The sequence below is a fragment of the Epinephelus fuscoguttatus genome, linkage group LG17 (genome assembly GCF_011397635.1).
Source record: "Epinephelus fuscoguttatus linkage group LG17, E.fuscoguttatus.final_Chr_v1".
In the NCBI taxonomy this organism is placed as follows: domain Eukaryota; kingdom Metazoa; phylum Chordata; class Actinopteri; order Perciformes; family Serranidae; genus Epinephelus; species Epinephelus fuscoguttatus.
Genome location: NC_064768.1, coordinates 17,960,002 through 17,979,395, shown reverse-complemented (window position 1 = coordinate 17,979,395; position 19,394 = coordinate 17,960,002). Strand labels below are relative to the sequence as shown.

Genomic DNA, 19,394 nt, shown 5'->3' with positions numbered 1-19,394 from the left:
CAATGTAAAAAATAATATATATTTTAAGGATAAAAAGTGCTTTTATCAATCTAGATTATTTTGGTGTGAGTTGCTGAGTGTTGGAGATATTGGCGTAGAGATGTCTGCCATCTCTTGAATATAATTGAACTAGATGGCACTCAGCTTTTGGTGCTCAAAGTGCCAAAAAAATACAAATAAAAAACTGAACAGCAATGTCTCTTTCCAGAAATCACGACCTGGTTACTCAAGATAAAATGGAGGAACTATTTTCTTCCTACTGAACTACACCCACCAACTGATGGCGAGGAGGATGCCATTAATGTTTACATCTTGTGCTGTCATGTTGTATGCTTCCTTCTGCATAGTGATACAGTTGGCAGGAGTAGTTTAGCTGTTGTTGGGTTTTTCAAATGTATTTTTCGGCGTTTAGAGCACCACAAGCTCAGTGCGAGCTGGTTCTGTTAAGGCAAACCGATATCTCCAAAATTAAACAACTCACACCAAAACAATCTAGACTGATAAATAGCACTACAGGGAAGAGGAAAAATATGTGTTTTGATTTTGGGGTGAACTGTCCCTTTAAATTTCATCACCGAGGTTTGAATGTAGGACTTGTAATGGAGTTGGTTCTTTTACTTAATACATGTTCCACCACTGCTTGGAGGATTGACATGTGATGTGTAGACAAAGACAATGGAAGCATGAAGGGAAAGAAAGAGATTCCCCTTGATGCAGCTGTGTAATGATGCTGAAAGACGGTTAACACGAATCATTGACTTTAGTTTCTCGGCTATATTACCTCAAATGTCAGCAGCAACAGAACAGAACCGAGCGTGTTTGTGTTTGTGTTTGTGTTCTCACACCTTTGGATTTATGTGTGTAGGTGGATTAGTTATCCATGTGTGTGCAGGATGCTGTGTTTCTCACATATTACCAGCCATTACCCATCAGTCCTGGTGCTGTGGCTGAGATGACAGCCCAGCGAGAGAGCTGCAGGATGACACAAACACACACAGCGAGACAGCCGGCATGGCTGACCTGGGGGAAGCTGGGATTGTGTGATGGAGGAGAGAGGCATGCAGCGTGAGGCCAAGTTAAACGATCTCAGAGACGCTGGCTGTCCTCAGGAGGCTAAATGGCCATCTGTGATCCTGCACACACAGACTGGCTCAGCTCCCACCTTTAGTTTCTCACTCACACTTCTTTTCCATTGGCTGGAATGTTTGAGGCCATACCTTTTCACGGATATGACTTCAAGTGTATAAAACAATATGATAGTGATGAACCTACAAAATTTTCTAACCTGATTCTGCGGCCTCCTCAGCTTTACAGTGCTTTACAGAGTTTCAGCTCATTGTTAAGCTGTCAGCCCACAACATTACTGTTTTGGTGCATTTTCACCTGCCCTAAAAAACCCTCTATACTCTATATCACAGCATTTAGCAGCTAAAAGAGCCAGATATTTCCCTAAGGAGTTGGAGGAGACTAAAACAGAGATAAAATGAATAGTAGACTAACATTCCTCAGGTGGCCATAAAAGCCCAGTTACCTGAAGAAAAATATTGGTATTAACTGTTTCTGCAAACCACAGTTATATTACATTCGTATGTTCCATGCATAGCATATCGATGTTTCTAAAGTGATGTAGTATATGAGCTAATTTTGTCGTCTGGAGGTGGGGGATTGAGCATTGAGTCACCTCGAGGCGAGATGCCTGCCACACTGTTCAAGACCAACAAACAACAGTAAGTCATTGCAGCATTTCCAGCAGCTTTTGAGCAAGTTGTTATGACTGTATGTGTTCCTGTGATGCTGTCCCTTTTCCCTGTCCTGTAGCTTTTCCCAGGTGTGCTGCATTGCCTCACGAGGCGCATTGCTTTGCAGGGTGCATCTTGCCTGGAAAGGAGGTGCTCCTATGCCACTAGCAGCAACAGAGAGACGTCTCTAGTGTGGGGACTGCTGGTCTTACTGCCTCTCAGCCTGATACTCTAATGTCTTTTTTGTATGTCCTCTCTTTATCTTACATCCATATCCCATGGATTTGATTGTTTTAAAGGTGTCTTATGTGGTTGATTTGGGTCAGTGGTGAAGTGTTGTTCGCCCCATTGGGCTCCCAAAGGGTGGGGTATAAGCGACCCGTCATTGCGTTTTCAGCCAGGATAGTACCATGAAAACCAGTTGTTTTTTACAGAGACGTGTTTCCAGTGAGGATAGTGCAAGTTGTACTTTTTTTACTGAGACATCACTGGGTTTCCTCTGGCGATAGTGCCACAAACTGGTTGGTTTATTTTGACCTAGACATCACTGTGTTTTCTCCAGGGATAGTGCCATCAAAAGCAATTGTTCTTTTTACCAAGACTTCACTATGTTTTCAGCGTGAATCGTGCCATCGAAACGGTACTTTAAGGCAGAACATGATGTTTTCCTCACTATAATCAAGTGGTTTTTGTGCCTAAACCTAACCACACATAACGTTTCCATGGTTTGCAGAAATGTACAATGCCAACATTTATTCTTGCAAATGGGTTGTTTGCTAACAAGTTCCCCACATCAGCCTCAACGGTGATGATTTGTTAATGTTGTCTGTACAAAATTTCATGGCAATCCATCCGACTGTTGTTGAGATATTTTTGTCAGGGCCAAAGTGATGGGCCGACCAACTGGCAGACCGACATTGTTGTCCCACAATGCTAGCATTGGGTTCGTAAAAAACAATCGCCACCACAATGTTGAAAAATAATCAGCTGTAAAACACAATGTGATACAAGAGAAGATAGTGAGCAATACTGTAGTTCATGTTCTGACAGAGGGAGGAAAATGAGAGACGGAGAGGGAGAAAACCGGGGCAGCTATAAATAGCACCTTAGTGATGAGGGGAGAGAGGAAAGGCCACAGAGACACAGAAGATGGAGAGACACGGAGAGGATGGAGAGACACCAGGAGGGAAAAAACAGACCCAAAGAATATGACGCCACCTCCGCCAAAATATCGCTCACAACCCAAAAATGATTCTTTTATTCATTACTCAAACAACTGAAGTCAGAAACAACCAACGCATGTGCAACACAGCCATGAACGCAATTAGAATAATAAACCCCAAGAGAACCACATGTACACAGGTAATTTTTGGCTCTTTTAAACAAGCAACCCGTCGCATTTACAAGCTCAAAAACTAAACAAAACAAATGAAAATGAAGAACACATCTCCCAGCTGTGTGGTAAACAGCTGTATGTTGCCGAGCACAGAAGAGCCCCTTCGGAGAGCACACAGGGAGATGAAGCCTAGCGCTGTATAAACTAGATATGCTAGTGACTCTATTCAGTAGACACACACTCACTGCCAGAGCCCTCTGTACAATAATAATACTAAACAAGACTGTGCTTCTTTTGCTCTTTTAACACTGAAATATCACTAAGTCAATCATGTAAGGACAGGGCCTGTATTTATCAAACAGCTGTAAGTCACTAACTTAAAAAACACAGTTTGACATTTTGGGAAGCTTAGTCACACTTTCTTGCCCAGAGTTTGTTGAGGAGGTCGATGGACTGAAGTGTATCAACAACATTTTAGAGGTGACGCTGTTGCTACGCCAAGCTAACATCTCCTGGCTGCAGCTTCATATTTAATGCACAGACGAGTGCTATCGATCTGTTCATCGAACTTTCTGCGAGAAAATGAGTAAGTATGTTTCCCAAAAAGTCAAACTATTGCTTCAAGAATGACAGCTATGTATTCTTATTACTTAAATTAAAATAGTTAAATGGATTAACAGCAGAAACAGAAGTGATCACACACCTTCTGAGACATATGCTGCGTTCAAATGGAACTCATGACGTCGTGTTTATGACATAGAAAGTCGTGAAGTTAGAGCTCTCAGAAAATTTACACTAACGAGGTTGTGAATGCCAGAGTAGGGGGGATATTCATATGGATTCTTTTCTTAAACATGGTAACCATGACCCAAAAGGTAGCTCGACCCTGGTTGCCTCAACAAAAGTCGATGGGATTTTTCCATTGGCTTTTCAATCATTGCAGAAAATAAGCTCTGTTGCACACATTTATGAGACTTAGATGTTTTGTTCACATGGACGAGGCTGATGACATTCTGTAGTCTCATTTAGCCACTTGTTAGTAACTGTCTTTTTTAAATCACATGAAAAGTTCAGAATTTATGAGTGTGGGGTATTTACTGACGTATTGTATGTCCCAGAACAAAATGTCAAAGTCTGTTATGCTTGTGTTAACCACAGACATCTTTTCAGCCATCTAACCAAAAACCCATTGGCGGGAACCAGGAGTGCTAAAATTCTGACTCATTCATTTGGACTCATTCCAGCACCACTCTATCGGAGGACATCACTTGATAAATATCTTTTTAAAACCTTTTCACTACTGAGTTGGCTCTTGGGAGATTTATAGAGAGGCAAAGTCCCTTGCCTTCCCGTGGACAACCATGGGACCTTATTTTAGAATAAACTTGTTGGGTAGTCAATGGGGAGAGACAAATAATTTTTCATATGATGTTTGTCCATTTAAAAGAAAGTTTTGCAAGTCAAGAGTTTGTCATATAACTGTGGTAGTATAAGACTGTGAAAATACGTAGGTGACGTCATATTTCCTCTCTCGCTAAAGCTACGAGGCCTGTGTGTTTCGTGCCAGGATGCACTCCTACGAGAAACAGGTTTTGGTCGTTCTTTTGCTTTCTGGCTGACAAAAAGACCAGTTGTTGCTGGATAAAACACATCCGATAAGATACCACCAGATTTGTGTGCGGTTTCACGCTAAACTACACAGTTTTACAACAAACTGCAACGTTCTTGACTAGAAAAATAATCTCCTAAATTGTTCACATGGGGGACTGTGCCTCTCTATTAAGTGGAGCTTCAGACATTTGATAAATACATGCCCAGATGTACTTAAGACTATACATTAGTGATAATCAAATGCAATGCAATACCAGTAATAATATTAATAATAAGAACAATAATATATAAACTACAGAATAAACTGTATTTATACTTCTTCTATTTGTGTTCATCGTCAACAAACATAATTTAATAATTTAATTTTCTCTGTATATTTCTTTTAAAAATAGCATCATCATAGGAACCAACAGAGGAAAAAGGGGGGCGCAGAGGGGAAATATTAATAGGTCCAATAACTCATGTGGACAGGAGAAAGACAAACAGAGAGAGAGGAAAGAGACCAGAGGAAAGACTTCATAGAGCGGAAAGTGCTACAATACAGTATAGGCATTAATATTCTCTCTCTCTCTCCTTTTGGAAAACATTCATGTCCAGTTCCTCCCATAATACCTCACATAATAGTTCATACAGTAACGCTATACGGCCATGTTGGCGCTTACAAACAACAGCACACCTGCTGCTACATTATGGAGACCATACTCATATGTGTTGAACCCCGACTTATTGTGTTACAACAGTGAAACAACATTATAGGAGCTCACAGCCGCACGTCTAGCCTCGATATCTGAGACGAATGGAAACAAATTGAGGATGACATGCAGGGTTATGTTGCCTCATAAAGTTGCACTAAAGTTTCACACACAGTGTCTGAGAGATTAAATAGTTAAGAGATGTGCAACACAAAATAGGCCAATACACTTCTAAAATACTTGCGAAAAACAATATTTGCAAACCTAAGATTCAAATACTTATCTAAATTGTCTCCTTTTCTTGTTTTGTTTGGAAAATACTGTACCACACACTTATAGACATGTCAGGAAATATTCCCACCGACAGCCGGGAGACAAGCTATTATTGCACTAGACGCCCATGAGCTTAAAATTTATATTTATCATGCACTATAAGAACTATTAATGTAAGCAGCTTGACTGGTTACTACAAAGTGCGTCATCATCAGATATCAAATTTAAGCCAATTTCAAAGTGTCAGATAGCTGCAACAAACTAGTGATATACTTTAAATTATAACAGACAAATCGATGCATGGGTAGATATTGAATAACTTAATAAATAACAGGTTTTTAAATAAATCAACAAACATGTAATTCTCAAGTTATGTACCATCTCATTCAGCTAAAATGTCCACATAGCATATGAACAACCAATCTCAAATAAATACTGTTTGGTTACATCAGACACTCTGTCAGTCCAGTCTCCATTTGGTGTGTTAAATGTGTATTGATCACTCCCTCTAACACTTTCAATCAGTTTGACAGTCTCTTATTGGACTGTGTCAGCAATAATACTACTCTGTAAATCAACACCGTTTCAACATGGCACTTTTTTTGTTTTTAAAGAATAAAACACGTATACTTGTACCTATACGACTAAAATGTGCATTTAACTATCCTAAAAGTAACTCTGCGTGGGCCCATTTAATTTAGTTGCTGGAATATTTAAAACTGGAACACACAGTAACCTATCCTCTCATCTAACTACATCATCTGTATAAATTAATCAGCGTCAAATGAATTGTTAATACAGGGAGCTTTGTTTCCCTTTTGCAGCTCATATCTGAGTGTAAATATTAAGCAGTTGCTGTGCTAACAGCAATACTGGGCCTCATTTGACAGCTGCTTGCATTTGGTGTTTAAACATCAGCTGTGATTGGTGTTTTTTGGTCGTGTGTTTGATGGTGTGTGTGTGTGTGTGTGTGTGTGTGTGTGTAGCTGTACACAGAGGTCCAGCAATGCAGTAGCAGTTTGCATTCTCATCGCTCCTATTTCCTCCAAAACGATTGAGAGTGGTTAGCTAGCTAATATATGCCATGATTTCCCATCTGTCTTGACACTGCGTGGAGTTATGGCTCCCAGTCGTCGTCGTGGTGCTGCGAGGCGATGATGACTACCACGGTAAGGATGGTGCACAACACAATGGAGGCGATGCCAACAGCCAGGCTGATGAAGGAGAAGTTGCGTGCCTCGCGGGAGGCTATTTCCGCCGTCACCATGTCCCCTCTGGCTATCGCCGTGCGCACCTAAGTGATGCAGGAGGGAGGGGATGGGTGTGTGGGAGAGAGGAGAAATTAGAAAACATGTTATGTAATGAGAAGATGCACGAGTGGGAGCAGGAAAGAGTCTGAAACACCATGAATGGATCGATTTCACTGCAGCACAGCCTGAATGTGCAGAAGGAGGCCACTCCACACAGCATTAACACACCATAACAACATATACAGCTCAGACCGGTGGGTCCATGCCTTGTCAGCTCAACTTAACTCAAAGCCAGCTGAGCAGGCCCAGAGGAAAAAATCCATTCTATCCCGTTGCACCGACAATGATGCAGTTACGTAATGTGGTCTGTTGTGTGCATGTTGGTCAGTGCAGTCTGCCACTACAGAGGCAAACAATGGGCATCATGAAGTATGAGAGCCACCAGACTGAGCCTTTACATTCCTTGCATCATGCTCAACTTAACTTGTGTGTTAAATAGCATCAGTAAATGGCTTGTAAAAGAGCAAACGCTGCCTTTTAATGCAGAGGTCATATAGATGAGAGTATGAACTGTAGGTGTAATGGTGGTGCACTGACCCAAGATAAAGTCTCCTTAAATGTGTTACATAAATCCAGACATGTGCGTTGGCAATTTCCCCTTGCCACTGGCTGTGAAGTTTAAAAGTTTTGATAACATACATATTAAAGTAGAAATAGATCATTTTTTTTGCTTTAACGTATAATTCCTATAGATTAATGCCACTATCAGTGTTTACAGTGGTTCTCTGTAAGCCTTGCTTTCACTGTGCAGTTCTGTCTGCGACTGGGTATGATCTCCTGGGAAAGTGAAGGCTCAGTTTATGGCACAAAGGAAGTGAGTCAACCATTGTGCAACCATAACAGGAAGAGGATAGCATTCTTGTTGGTAGCTATCTCCAGTCACTGATGAGTATCACTGTAAGTTCTTTGCAGCTAGTATCCCCAGTTGTGAAAATGGCAGATGGTGGAACAACTGAAATAACTGAAATTTTTATGGTTACTAGGCTCTAAGGAAGAACAGAAAAACAAACAAACAAAAAAGTGGCGTCCTCTTTAATGGCTACAGTCATGCCAGGCCCCCAGGAAGTGCACCAAACTTTGAAGCCATTTTTCCTAGTGTCCAGACATCTGTCATGTGATGCTATGTGCCCAAAAAAGACTTTTTTCTATTGAATTACGTGGCAAAATAGAAGTCTGTAAATCAGTAGACACATTTTTTTCAGCATCGTTTCCCTATCAGAATTTCATCGATTCGGTCTGATAACATTTGGAAAGTCTAAAAGACAATGAAATAATTTTATTTCAAGTTAGCAGAGTACTAAGCCGTAAGTAGCCGGCTTGGCTGGTGGGAGTCTCTAATGCGCCTGCTCTATGGGCCCAATGATGCAGAAGCAGTGCCAATCATCCATGTAATTCTATATGTGACAATTGAATGTTTTTGGCGTCATGCACTACTGAGCAACTTTCATTGTAATGAACAGGGTCCTGCATCCAACCCTGTATCTAGGTCTCTTTGAACATTCATGAGTCGGTGGCTCTGTAAGGTGGTATTAGGGTGGGCCTTTGGCAGTGCTTTAAGCTAAATGCTAATGTCAGCATGCTAACGTGCTCACATTGATAATAATAACTTGATGTATTTGGCTTATCTCTACAAACAGATATCTGCATATGTATGCAGAATCTGTTCAGAATCTGTAGGCAACAGGACAAGATTTTGGTACTAAAAGCATTCTGGTTTCAGTTTGTAGTCCATGTAATGGACTACTGAAATGCAGTCATGGGATCCAGTGGCTTTCGTCTGACAATTTAGGGTTAGCTTTTTAAAAGATTTAGCTGTCATATGAAAATGGCCGACGCTTTAAAGAAAAGGCTTAGCTTGGATATCCGCTGGGTAAATCAGATCTCCCAAAATACTGGCCTTCACTCAGAGAGGCTTATTGTCTTTAGAATGATAATGATGAATTACTATTCTGACAGGATTAGTTTTACATGGGGATGTGGACTAAAGTAAGTTTACCACAGGATGTCTGTAATATAAATGTCTGATTCACATGGGACAAGAAATCTCCCATAATTCTACCAGAGATGGGAGTCGTAACTTGGTTTGTGCCCTGGCGTCACCTCCCTGTTGGCATGTGCATGCTACATTACTTCCTGTATGTGTTACGTTTACATGAAATATTCCCCATGATCAGGATTGTGTGCACACAACGATTAGCAATATGGATTTATATTAGGCCTACCTAACACAACCAGAAGTCTCGTGGCTCCGAAAAGTGCTTTTGACCTTTTTGACTGGTCTCCCATGTAGGGCTATGCGATCATTAGAAGAATGTCCACTATCACGACTGCAGAAAACACCGAATGCTTCTTCAAGCGCCTCCATCATCAAAAAAATGCGGAGAAGTAGTTGTAAACGTGATGTGACGAAATATTTACATACATTTTTACAGAGGATCGCGTTCACACAGGATTAATATTACCCGAGGTATTTTCTCCACACCGTTTTACAGAAGGTAAAAGTCGCCGTAATTTTTACTGACATTATCCGTAATGATTACAGACATGGCGCATTCAGATGGGACTAAAATCCCTGGTAATAATTACTTTACCCAACGTCTCCTTGTTAAACTAATCCCGTCTGAATAGGGCTTTAGTTTAGCATATTAGCATGATAATATTCGCTAATTTAGCTAAGGCTGATGAGAACATGTTTCATCTCGTCAGCGGCTCACCAAAGTTAGTCGGATTCATTCTCTGGGGACCCTTATTGTCTGTACAACATTTCATGGCAATCTATCAGATTGCCATGAAATGTTGCTGAGATATTTCCGTCTGGAAGTGGTACACCGAATGACACTGCCATCCCTGGAGCTATGGAGGTTTTTCCATAAAAACTAAATCTAAATGTGACTAAAATAAGTGTGACTTATAGTACCTCAGAGTGTCACTCTTAAAGGCAAATACACGTCTGGAAATAAAACGAAGGCTAAAACGACTTTATGCATTTACATGACAAAGTCTCCCTGGTGAAGGCAACATTATGTTAACAATCCACAAAGATTAAAGATGCGATAAAGTGGCATTTAACCTGCACTGCTTTGATGATCGCAATGATGCCTGTTGGCCAGAAGCAGCAGACGGTGGTGAGCACAGCGATGGGCAGGTAGTCGTGTGGCGGTCGGCGGTCCATTAGGGTGATGCTGGGTGGCATTTGCATGGGATGAATCTGGCCCGGTGGGATCCCTGGGTGGCCTCCTGCTGCGGGCATGTAGGGTTGACCCTGAGCAGAGGGAGAGAAGAAGACAGAGAGAGTAAGTACCAGCACTTTAGAGCCGCTTACAAAGCACTTTCCACTCAAAAGACACAAGAACAAGGTGACACAGTCAAAGAGGAGGACAGCTGCATGAGTCTCGTGCATGTCTAAGCTTTATCAGCAGTGTGGCCTGAATTGTCTTATGATTAATTTGTGAGATTGCAGCTACGGTGCCGAATTTTCTACTCAAGCTCCTGTCCACAAAAATGTATGCACACATACATAAATTATATATTAAACGAGTCATTAAATATTTAGTTTTATTAAAGAGTCCAGTAAAGTGAAGAAGATTAAACCCAGCTCTTCTCAGATCAGTGCATTAAGTAGTGGTAAGACTTGTGGTTGCACAAAAGCATTTTCAGTTGGCTGATGAGTCACAATTTGGGGCCTAATTTCACCACTTTCAGTTTACTTCAGGGGATAGTGTGAATGGTTTTATCTACTGTGTAAATATGTGCAGCTGTATTTCAAAAGTATTGTACAAAATGAATGAATAAATTAACAGTGCAAAGGATCTTGGGCACTGGTTCACAACCTGTTTTTATACCAAAGGAATGCCTTTTCAGATCCCCTCATCTCAGGCTTCATAACTGTCAGGCAAAGACTGATGTCCCCGTCTCAAATGATGTAATTTTTTTGTTGTTGTTTGGGGGATGTTGTGCCTCTAATAGATAGCCAACAGCAGAGAGATGACAGGAAATTAGCGGGTAGAGAGATGACATGCAACAAAGGATGTGAATTGGGGTCTGTGCAGTTTGTGGTTCAGTGCTTTAAGCCGGATGCCACTGAGACACCCCAAATGGTCTCATTTTAATAGTTTTTAAAGAGAGATAAAACTTTCAAGGGTATTACTGGCCGTTTTTGACTACTTTTGATTTTATCTTTAAATTTCACCTTAAAAAACGGTTTACCTTGCCTTGTTTGGTGTCATTTTTTTTCAGCACAACCCCACCTATGTGACTTTACAGTTATTTTTTTCATCTTGACATACTGTATTAACACATTGGACCTAAACTCACACAAAGAACACCACCAATAGGAAAGGGGGTGTCAAGTTTTTTTCTTTGTTGCTTGCAAGCACTTTCTGCTTGTGATTACTTTCCTTAGAATAGCCTGTTTTTACCATTTGTTCCTGCACCAATCACGCACCAAATGTGACGACAATATTCACAAAAAAGCGTGGCTTAAATTATTTATCATAAGTCTGGTTTTACTTGGCCTATCAACACAATTTAAAATTGAAATATAGTTTGAAGTTTGCACTTTCGATTCAAGTTGAAATGGAGACTCAGCGAGACTGTGTCTTGCTGTTACGTCATCTTAAATCGGTCATGGGAGTCCGTGGACTCCAGAGGGTTAAAAAGCATAAGCAAAAGCATAAACATTTTAAAAAGTAAAAAAAAAAATTAACACTATTTTGTGTAGCAGCAGTGGTTTTTCTTCTTTCCTGTGATGTTAATCATTTCGTGGCCCCCTCAGATTTATCAGGTGACCTGACGGATGTCCTGACCCCCAGGTTGGAAACCACTGATCTTGAGGACATTATTTATCCTTATGAAAGTTACTGATGCAACTTCATTCAACATGCTTAAAGTTCTAGTAAGCAAATGTCATTTATGTCAGAGTTTGTTGTTTTTAGTCTCAGTGGAGATGTTTTAAGGAAGATTTTTTTTGTTTGTTTTGCATTTCGAAATAAAGTCAAAGTGTCCAGAATAAAGTCAACTTCCCAACTGTCCATCAACATTGTTAGACATTTGGTTGAATTTATGTTGTGACGTCATGTGACCAAAATTCAATGTTAGTACGTCTAATGCGTCAAATACTGATGACAGATTATGCTGATAGTTTGTTGGTTTTAAGTTGATTTAAATAACCAAAATCTAATGTCCTCCAATGGTCTTGTACTAACGTCATCTTGATGGAGAATAATGACATTTAGTCCTGAGGTATGGAGACAGAAACCTAAAGTCTCCAAAACGTCATAATGTTAATGTTCATACAACATGAAATTATAACGACGTTCGACATTTAAAATATCATCAACCCGATTTTCATTTCAACCAAAATTTGATGTCAGTCCAACTTCTTTCTGATGTCATATTAATATTCAGTACCAGCTTGCTCAGTATTACTGCCAGCCACAACAAAAAGTAAATCAGATGAGAAAAGATTTTATTTATTTATTTATATTTTGGCTAATAAAGTCTAAATGTCAAGAATAAAGTCAACTCCTCTAGTCTATCAAATCGTGTCTTGTGATACATATCCTCTCTGTATTGTACGCAGGTGTAACTATCAATGCCCATCGTTCCTCTTCCGAACTGATGCAGTATTCAGCACAATCTCATCAAGGTTCATCAAATCCCAATACTTAAAACCATACAGTGTTGATGCGCTAAAAGAGAAATAATTTCCCTGTTACTAAAACTGATTCACAATTTCACAGGCATTTTTAAAGGCAGCTATGAGTGCTAACACTAGTAGTTTTATTCATTCTCAAAAGTCTGGCTTTAACCTTGCTCTCGACATGTGGCATTTCAACTCTGTTCTTGATATTTCAACTTTATTCTCAAAGTGCAAAAAAAACCTCCTCTGATTTATTTTTTTGCTTATGCTCAGCACTAATACCGAACGTGCAACTTTATCCTCCAAATTTCAATTTTATTCTCGACTTTTGACTTTATTCTCATAATGCAAAAAATCTTCCGCCTCTCAATTTTTTTTTGTTTAAAATGTGTAATACAAATGAAGTTAGCCTTTCCTGTTATCTGATACCAGCCAGAAAACTACAATTAAGCAAGTAACATTTAGAATAACGTAAAAGCCTAGTACCATGAAACAAAAATGTTTTACGGACTAAAACTTAGCTTAGCGTAAATGCATTGATAATGCAGGTAGAATTAGTGTATTCAGTAAATATTTGACTGCATGCTTGTGTATCTGTCTGTCCACAATAAACCAAATAACTAAATAAAATCCACATCAGCTAAGTTAGCTGTTACAGACACTGTTGCATACATTTTCAGTAGTCTGGGTCTCTGGATGCTGCCAAACATACAAATGATTGATATGTAACAACATGCTAATTGTGTTCTACTTAAAGGGAAAATAGAGACACCATTTAACTGGTAACAATGGATCTTTTCAAGGTAATTAAGGAAATTCATCCGGAAATCAACATTTATCACAAATTCAACACAATCGACTGAATTAACAGAACACTGTCTGTATTTTAGCTAGAATTAGTACCACATTACTTGTTTCCAAAGAACCTTCCCAGTAATTTAGTAGGAAAGTAATGGAGCCGTAAAATAAAGAGTGTAGGATGGAAAACATGAGAACCATAACTCGTGATATGAGGTAGAAAGAATCGTACAATATATTGAACAGACTGGTGTGACTCTGCAGCAGCCTGATGTGTGTGAAATCTTTAAAAGCATCTCTGCTTGTCTCTGACTCACCGACGCCATGGGGTAGACGGGTACGTAAGCCGTGCAGGGCTGCAGCTGAAGCGGGTAGCCTGGGTGGAGGTATCCTACAGGTGGATGAGGCATGGTGCCCCCAGGGGCCTGGGTCTGGACCGTGTAACCCTGCGGGGCCCCCTGCGGTCCCAGCGGGGCGCACTGGAACTGGGTTTCTTGGAGATATCCCTCTGAGCCCGGAGGAGGAGGCGGAGGAGGGTAATTAGGTTGGGTGCCTGGTGCAGGCTGCATGGTGGGATGTTGGGGCATGTTTGGGTCTTGAGGGCCTGGGAGGTATGGAGGAGGCTGCATGGTCTGACGGCCAGAGTCATCGAGACCTGAGAGAGGAGGAAGGAGAGGGAGGGAAGATAAGAACAGAGCAGGTAGGAGAGGAATCACAAATAGAATAGGCAGAGGAAGAACAATAAAAGAAACAGATGTAAGAGAGAGGGCATGTTATCTAACTCGAGTGCTGCTACACGTTTGTCCGCGTGTTCAATGTAATATGTCTTATCTTGCTGCTGAAGAGAGGGAGAAACAATTACACAGACCACAGCTCCTCAGCACGACTTCAAACAGCCTCCGCAAAGAAAGAAAACCTGTGCAGTCTCTGTGCTAATGATGACAGTGATTGACATTTTCACCTCCACAGAAAAGAAATGCCTTTCTCTCCGTCTGCCTTCAAAAACAATGTTTATTAGCGGTTAAAGACGTGGCATTTCTGAGATGGAGAATTTCATCTGATGATCTGTCTGAAGCATCTCTTGAACATTTCATGCTCACACCTCTGCTCCCTTTGTGTTTGTTTAACATTGAAAATGACTGATGGGGGGTGTCGTGTTTTCATAGCAGGGAAGTGGCCGAGGTAATCCGGTTTGACAGGGACATGAGGAGGGAGGAGGACGAGAAGATGGAGATAGATGGAGGTGAGGATGGAGGAGTAAGGATTTGATGGGACAGAGGAGGGAGAGCAGGAGGCAGTCGGGAGAGAGAGCGGAGCAGCTGAGTGATGAGGGATGACGACTTGTGCTCGGGGACCGGCTTTACATAACAGTCCCTGACTCTGTCACAAGCAGGAAGTGGACCAGAAACAGACAAGAGGGGAAGGGGAGCAAACACGAGGGAAGGGACACCTTTAAAAGGGCATGATGGGGCGTGACGGGCAGCTTGGCAAACATGAGAGACAAAAACACATGTTGGGGTTTCTCCAATTTAAGAGAAGAAAGTAGCTAGGAAGCGGTGGATTAACAGTTCAAAAATAGGTAACATGACACAGTAACATGTCTGAAACATTGGCTTTAAAGTCAAGTCAATAAAATCAATGATTTATCTCTGAACACATTATACATGTTAGAAAATACCTGTTGTATACCTGTATCTGAAAAGACTGGGAACTATTTATGAGTTAGATCGTAGACCGTTGAACAGTTTTGTGTCCAGGATTTTTCGGGTGGGTCTGAAACCATGGCTCCATGACGCACTGGAGCCATCTTGACACCCCCCCCCCCCCGCCTCCCCCACTATATAATCACTCTCCTCAATGTCTAAGAGCAGGAGAGAACGCTGCTTTTTTTCACGATTTTGAAACCTTATTTCATACACTTGGCGATTTTTTTAACTCATCCAAATTTGACTGGGTGGTTAATAACACATTTTTTTTTGTTGTAACCATAGACTGTATATAAAACTGGACGACATGACAGCTCCCCAAAAGTGAAGCCAAAACTTCTTAATCACCCCCAGTGGCCGGCTGCAGTACTGGTCATAAAGCCAACCTTCTCCATGTTAGCGGATGGGTTGTGGGCCAAACTAAAAACTCAAAATACAAATCAAATAAATTTTACTCAAAGATGGTTTCTGTTATTTAAGGTAGTGTATCACGTGATTATCTTATGAGTTCGGTGTAAATTAGATATTTAATGCAATAAAACGGGGATTTTACAACATGATTGACAACTGTGTGAGCCAATCCGTGGGCTCGCATTCAGTGATGCTGCTCGCAAATGGTTGGATGGGTGTATGGGCGGGAAATTTGATAACACGGAGATCGCTACTGTGTAGACTGAATGATGTCACCAGAGCAAGATGGCAGTGGCCATATCTGCGATATTTTAGCTTCACTTCTGTACAGTGGGGGTAAGTGGAGATGTGCCGTCCATCTTTGGTGGACATATGGTGGTAACATATTTTTCTCGTAATACATATTTATTTTTGCTTTACCCAGACTTTTAAGATAATTTAACCCCCAAATGGTAATGTGTTTATCAATGACTCACACCCTATGCCGAATTCATGAAGAACATTGTTTTTCTCACATGCCTCCGTGGTAAATTAGGAATCTTGATGAATTACGTTAAAGGGGGCCGCATTGACAACCACAGAACTAAATCAAAACATTTGTTCACAAACACAACCCGTGCAGTCTAATTTAACTCTCATTTATCCAGTCGTTTTCCTACTAACTTCCAAACTCAAATGCATTTTCTCTAAAACAGTAATATTTAAAACACTTCAGTGTAAAACAGCCTTATGCACAAGCCAGTAGTTGCCTGCGATGCCTATGCTTAAGTGTTGTAAAGAGTAAGGTAGTAGTGACAATGCATGTGTTAGGGAAGTACTGAGCATACGACTAGATATCTGAGACTTAGATGATACTCCAGGTGTTGAGTGAGAGTTTGTAAAAAAGGTTATCTGACAGATTTATTGTTGTTAAACGTAGCCCCCTACGACTTGAATTTATCAAGACTGCTGGCTTTTTGGTCCACTGTGGAGGCATTGTTTTTCAGAAATCCTGACTATTGATAAAAGTGTAATCTTCAAAGTTGTACTGTTAAATATTTGCCTAAAGTATGCCTCTGTCAGACACAGCACTTAAGATAGAGCAGGTGATGCAGCAGGTACTTCCAGTAATAAAGAAAAAGTATCACAATTCACAAAAAAGTTGTAGGTGTGAGCTGCCACTTAGCTGCCAGAGCTGAAATGAATGAATGGATGGATGGAGGCTATTATTATTCACATACAAATATCAGGCGTCATCAATCAAAGTAAAACAACTCTATTGTATGTTTTTAGAGGTAATTCAAAGAGGTATATGTAGTGTTAGTGTGTTTAGTGCTTTCACTAAAATTATACTGAGGTATATGCACAGATTCAATTTCTGCTATCTTAATATCTTAAGAAGTGGGCTAATAAGCACTATATTGATCCAGTTCTAGCTGCAATGTTATAACACATTAGATGTTAATAACTATTTGTGAATCGCTAGTTTCTAAACAAAGTTTGAGCTGTTATAATTCCAATATTGATATCAAATTGTAACACTTTTATGTGATTATTTTGAAATGAAGATCAACATTTACCATCCAGTTCTAGATTTCAGTAGTGAAACTGAAAAGTTATGTCATTATGTGCTCCTGTGTTTGACAGCCATAGCCCACTGTGGACCAGGTTTGACTCAGAGGGCCCTAAAGGGACAGTTCATCCTATAATCAAAAATACATACTTTCCTTTGTACCTGTAGAGCTATTTATCAATCTAGATTGTTTTGGTGTGAGTTGCTGAGTGTTGGTGAGCAGTTTCATGTAGGAACTATTTTCTTTCAACAGAACTACACCCGCCAACCATATCACCGCGCAGAAGTAGGTGTGCCTCTACTGCTGGCTCACTTAGCACCACTGAGCTAGCTAAGGTTACAGCTCAGCCGAGGAGGACGCCATTAATGTTTACATCTTGCACTGTCCATGAGTAGACGCACGCCTCCTTTTGAGCAGTGATACAGTTGGCAGGTGTAATTCGGTAGAAAGAAAATAGTTCCTACATGAAACTGCTCACAACAAGGTCTGTGGATTATCTTGAATAACCAGGTCGTGATTTCTGGAAAGAGACATTGCTGTTCAGTTTTTTATTTGTATTTTTTTTGGCACTTTGAGCACCACAAGCCGAGTGCCATCTAGTTCCATTATATTCAAGAGAGGGCAGACATTTCTACGGCTGATATCTCCAACACTCAGCAACTCACACCAAAACAATCTAGACTGATAGATAGCACTACAGGTAAGAGGTAAAATATGTATTTTTGATTTTGGGCTGAACTGTCTCTTTAAATTAGGGTGCCAAGGATCTTTTAAGGGACAGTAAGAAATACAGCTGGTTTTCTAACCCATTAGATGAAAGCAGCAGGTTGAACCACGACAACTGAAAGAATATTATTCCAAATACATAATACTGACCTTTACTCATCATTTCCACTCAGACATCTGCAAGGTATCACATCTGTACTGTATTTAAACTGGTGAGTGTTCTGCATCCTCATAAATAACATGATACTGTAGGCCTGCTGTTGTTCTTTTATTAGCAGCTGTGATGGATTATTACGGGCCACACAGGGTTGATTAACACAGCAGACAGTAAACCCAAACTGCAGTCTCCTTTACAGTGTCAATGGCAAATGCATCATTGTGATCTTTATCCTTTATTATCATAAAGCGTCTGTTTGAGCTCCATCTGTAGTTGGTGCTTTCACATCCTAAAAGAAATGAGACAAAATATTTTTGTTTTAGTGCACCAGACATTAAGGATTATTATTAATTAAAGCTATTAAACACGCGCAGGCGGCGGCGTGCACGCGCAAGAGGACACCCACACTGATGTCTATAATAGTCAGGAGAGATGTACGTAGGCCTGTGCGTAATGATGATAATGAGACACACAGAGAAAGGGAGGAAAAATCACAATAACCCCATAATACACTGTAAAGTGGCCTGCTGATGTAAAATAGCACAGGAAGTCCTGCAGAAAGGGAATAAAATAACCGATTTGAGATGCAAATATAAACACATAAAGTCTGATAATGACACTTTAAACTCTCTATTGAGCACCATGGATGTAACAAGAGGCCCTGTGGTGCTTTTTCTCCCCCCAGGCTGCACCCACACAGCGGTGCATCATCCTATGGAAGCAGCGCTGTGAAGATAAATAGCGGATGGAGATGTTGACAAGAGGTGGAGCTGGGGGAGAAGATCCCCTCTGTCTGATATGCATCAAACAAAACCATGTCCATTTAAATAAAAAAAAGAATCCTCACATCTCAATGTTGGTTAAGAAGTAGTGGGCTGGCAGTTAGGCTTCAATGCGCCACATTTAATATAATTAAAACACCTCACCGTGTTTTTCCGACGACATATTCTGTCCTCCTCCTGTGATATATTTTTACTCCAAGCAGCTGGTGGAAAAAAAATCCCTCCTTTTGTGCGCGATAATGCAGACTTCTACTCCGAGCAACCCATCCTCAAGATGTCTTCATCTTAAAAACACCCACGATTTTATTATAATAATAATTTCAAGTGGGTTTTTTTTTTTATTGTAAGTGAAGCCAATTCTCTCGCAGCGCTCCTCCTCTCCTCTGTCTCCCTCTGTGTGCGGCTGGAGTCTGATAAGGTTTCTCCACTAACGCGTCGCCGTACATTGAATTAATCAGACACAAAGCTATCGTTGTCTTAAAGCGACAGTCCGGACTGTTAAAGCTGCACATGCACCGTGCAGGAGCATCCCATCACTGCTCAACAAAGACATTTCTTTCCTTGCGTGACATTTCAGCACCTCAGTTCCCCCCCCTCTCTCTCACGCATGTTGTCCTCACTTGGCAGATTCTTCCTTCAGGAGGATGTCAGAGCAGCCA

At 40.7% G+C, this 19,394-nt stretch overlaps 1 protein-coding gene across 1 annotated transcript; it reads right to left on the bottom strand.

Moving 5' to 3' along the window:
• Positions 1 to 4,611: 4,611 nt before the first annotated feature.
• On the bottom strand, positions 4,612 to 19,328 carry prrt1 (proline-rich transmembrane protein 1). Its single transcript, XM_049602357.1, has 4 exons — positions 18,880 to 19,328; positions 13,718 to 14,055; positions 10,032 to 10,223; positions 4,612 to 6,945 (listed from the first exon to the last, which is right to left on the bottom strand). Exons 1-4 carry the CDS (start codon positions 18,896 to 18,898, stop codon positions 6,769 to 6,771), a joined length of 726 nt encoding a protein of 241 aa, XP_049458314.1. The 5' UTR covers positions 18,899 to 19,328; the 3' UTR covers positions 4,612 to 6,768.
• Between the last annotated feature and the right edge of the window lie 66 nt (positions 19,329 to 19,394).

Coding starts and splice junctions, on each gene's coding strand:
- prrt1 (XM_049602357.1), bottom strand. Junction 10,224..13,717: donor CCGTCTACCCCATGGCGTCG/GTGAGTCAGAGA, acceptor CCCTCTGCTCAG/GGTCAACCCTACATGCCCGC. Junction 6,946..10,031: donor CGATCATCAAAGCAGTGCAG/GTTAAATGCCAC, acceptor TGCATCACTTAG/GTGCGCACGGCGATAGCCAG.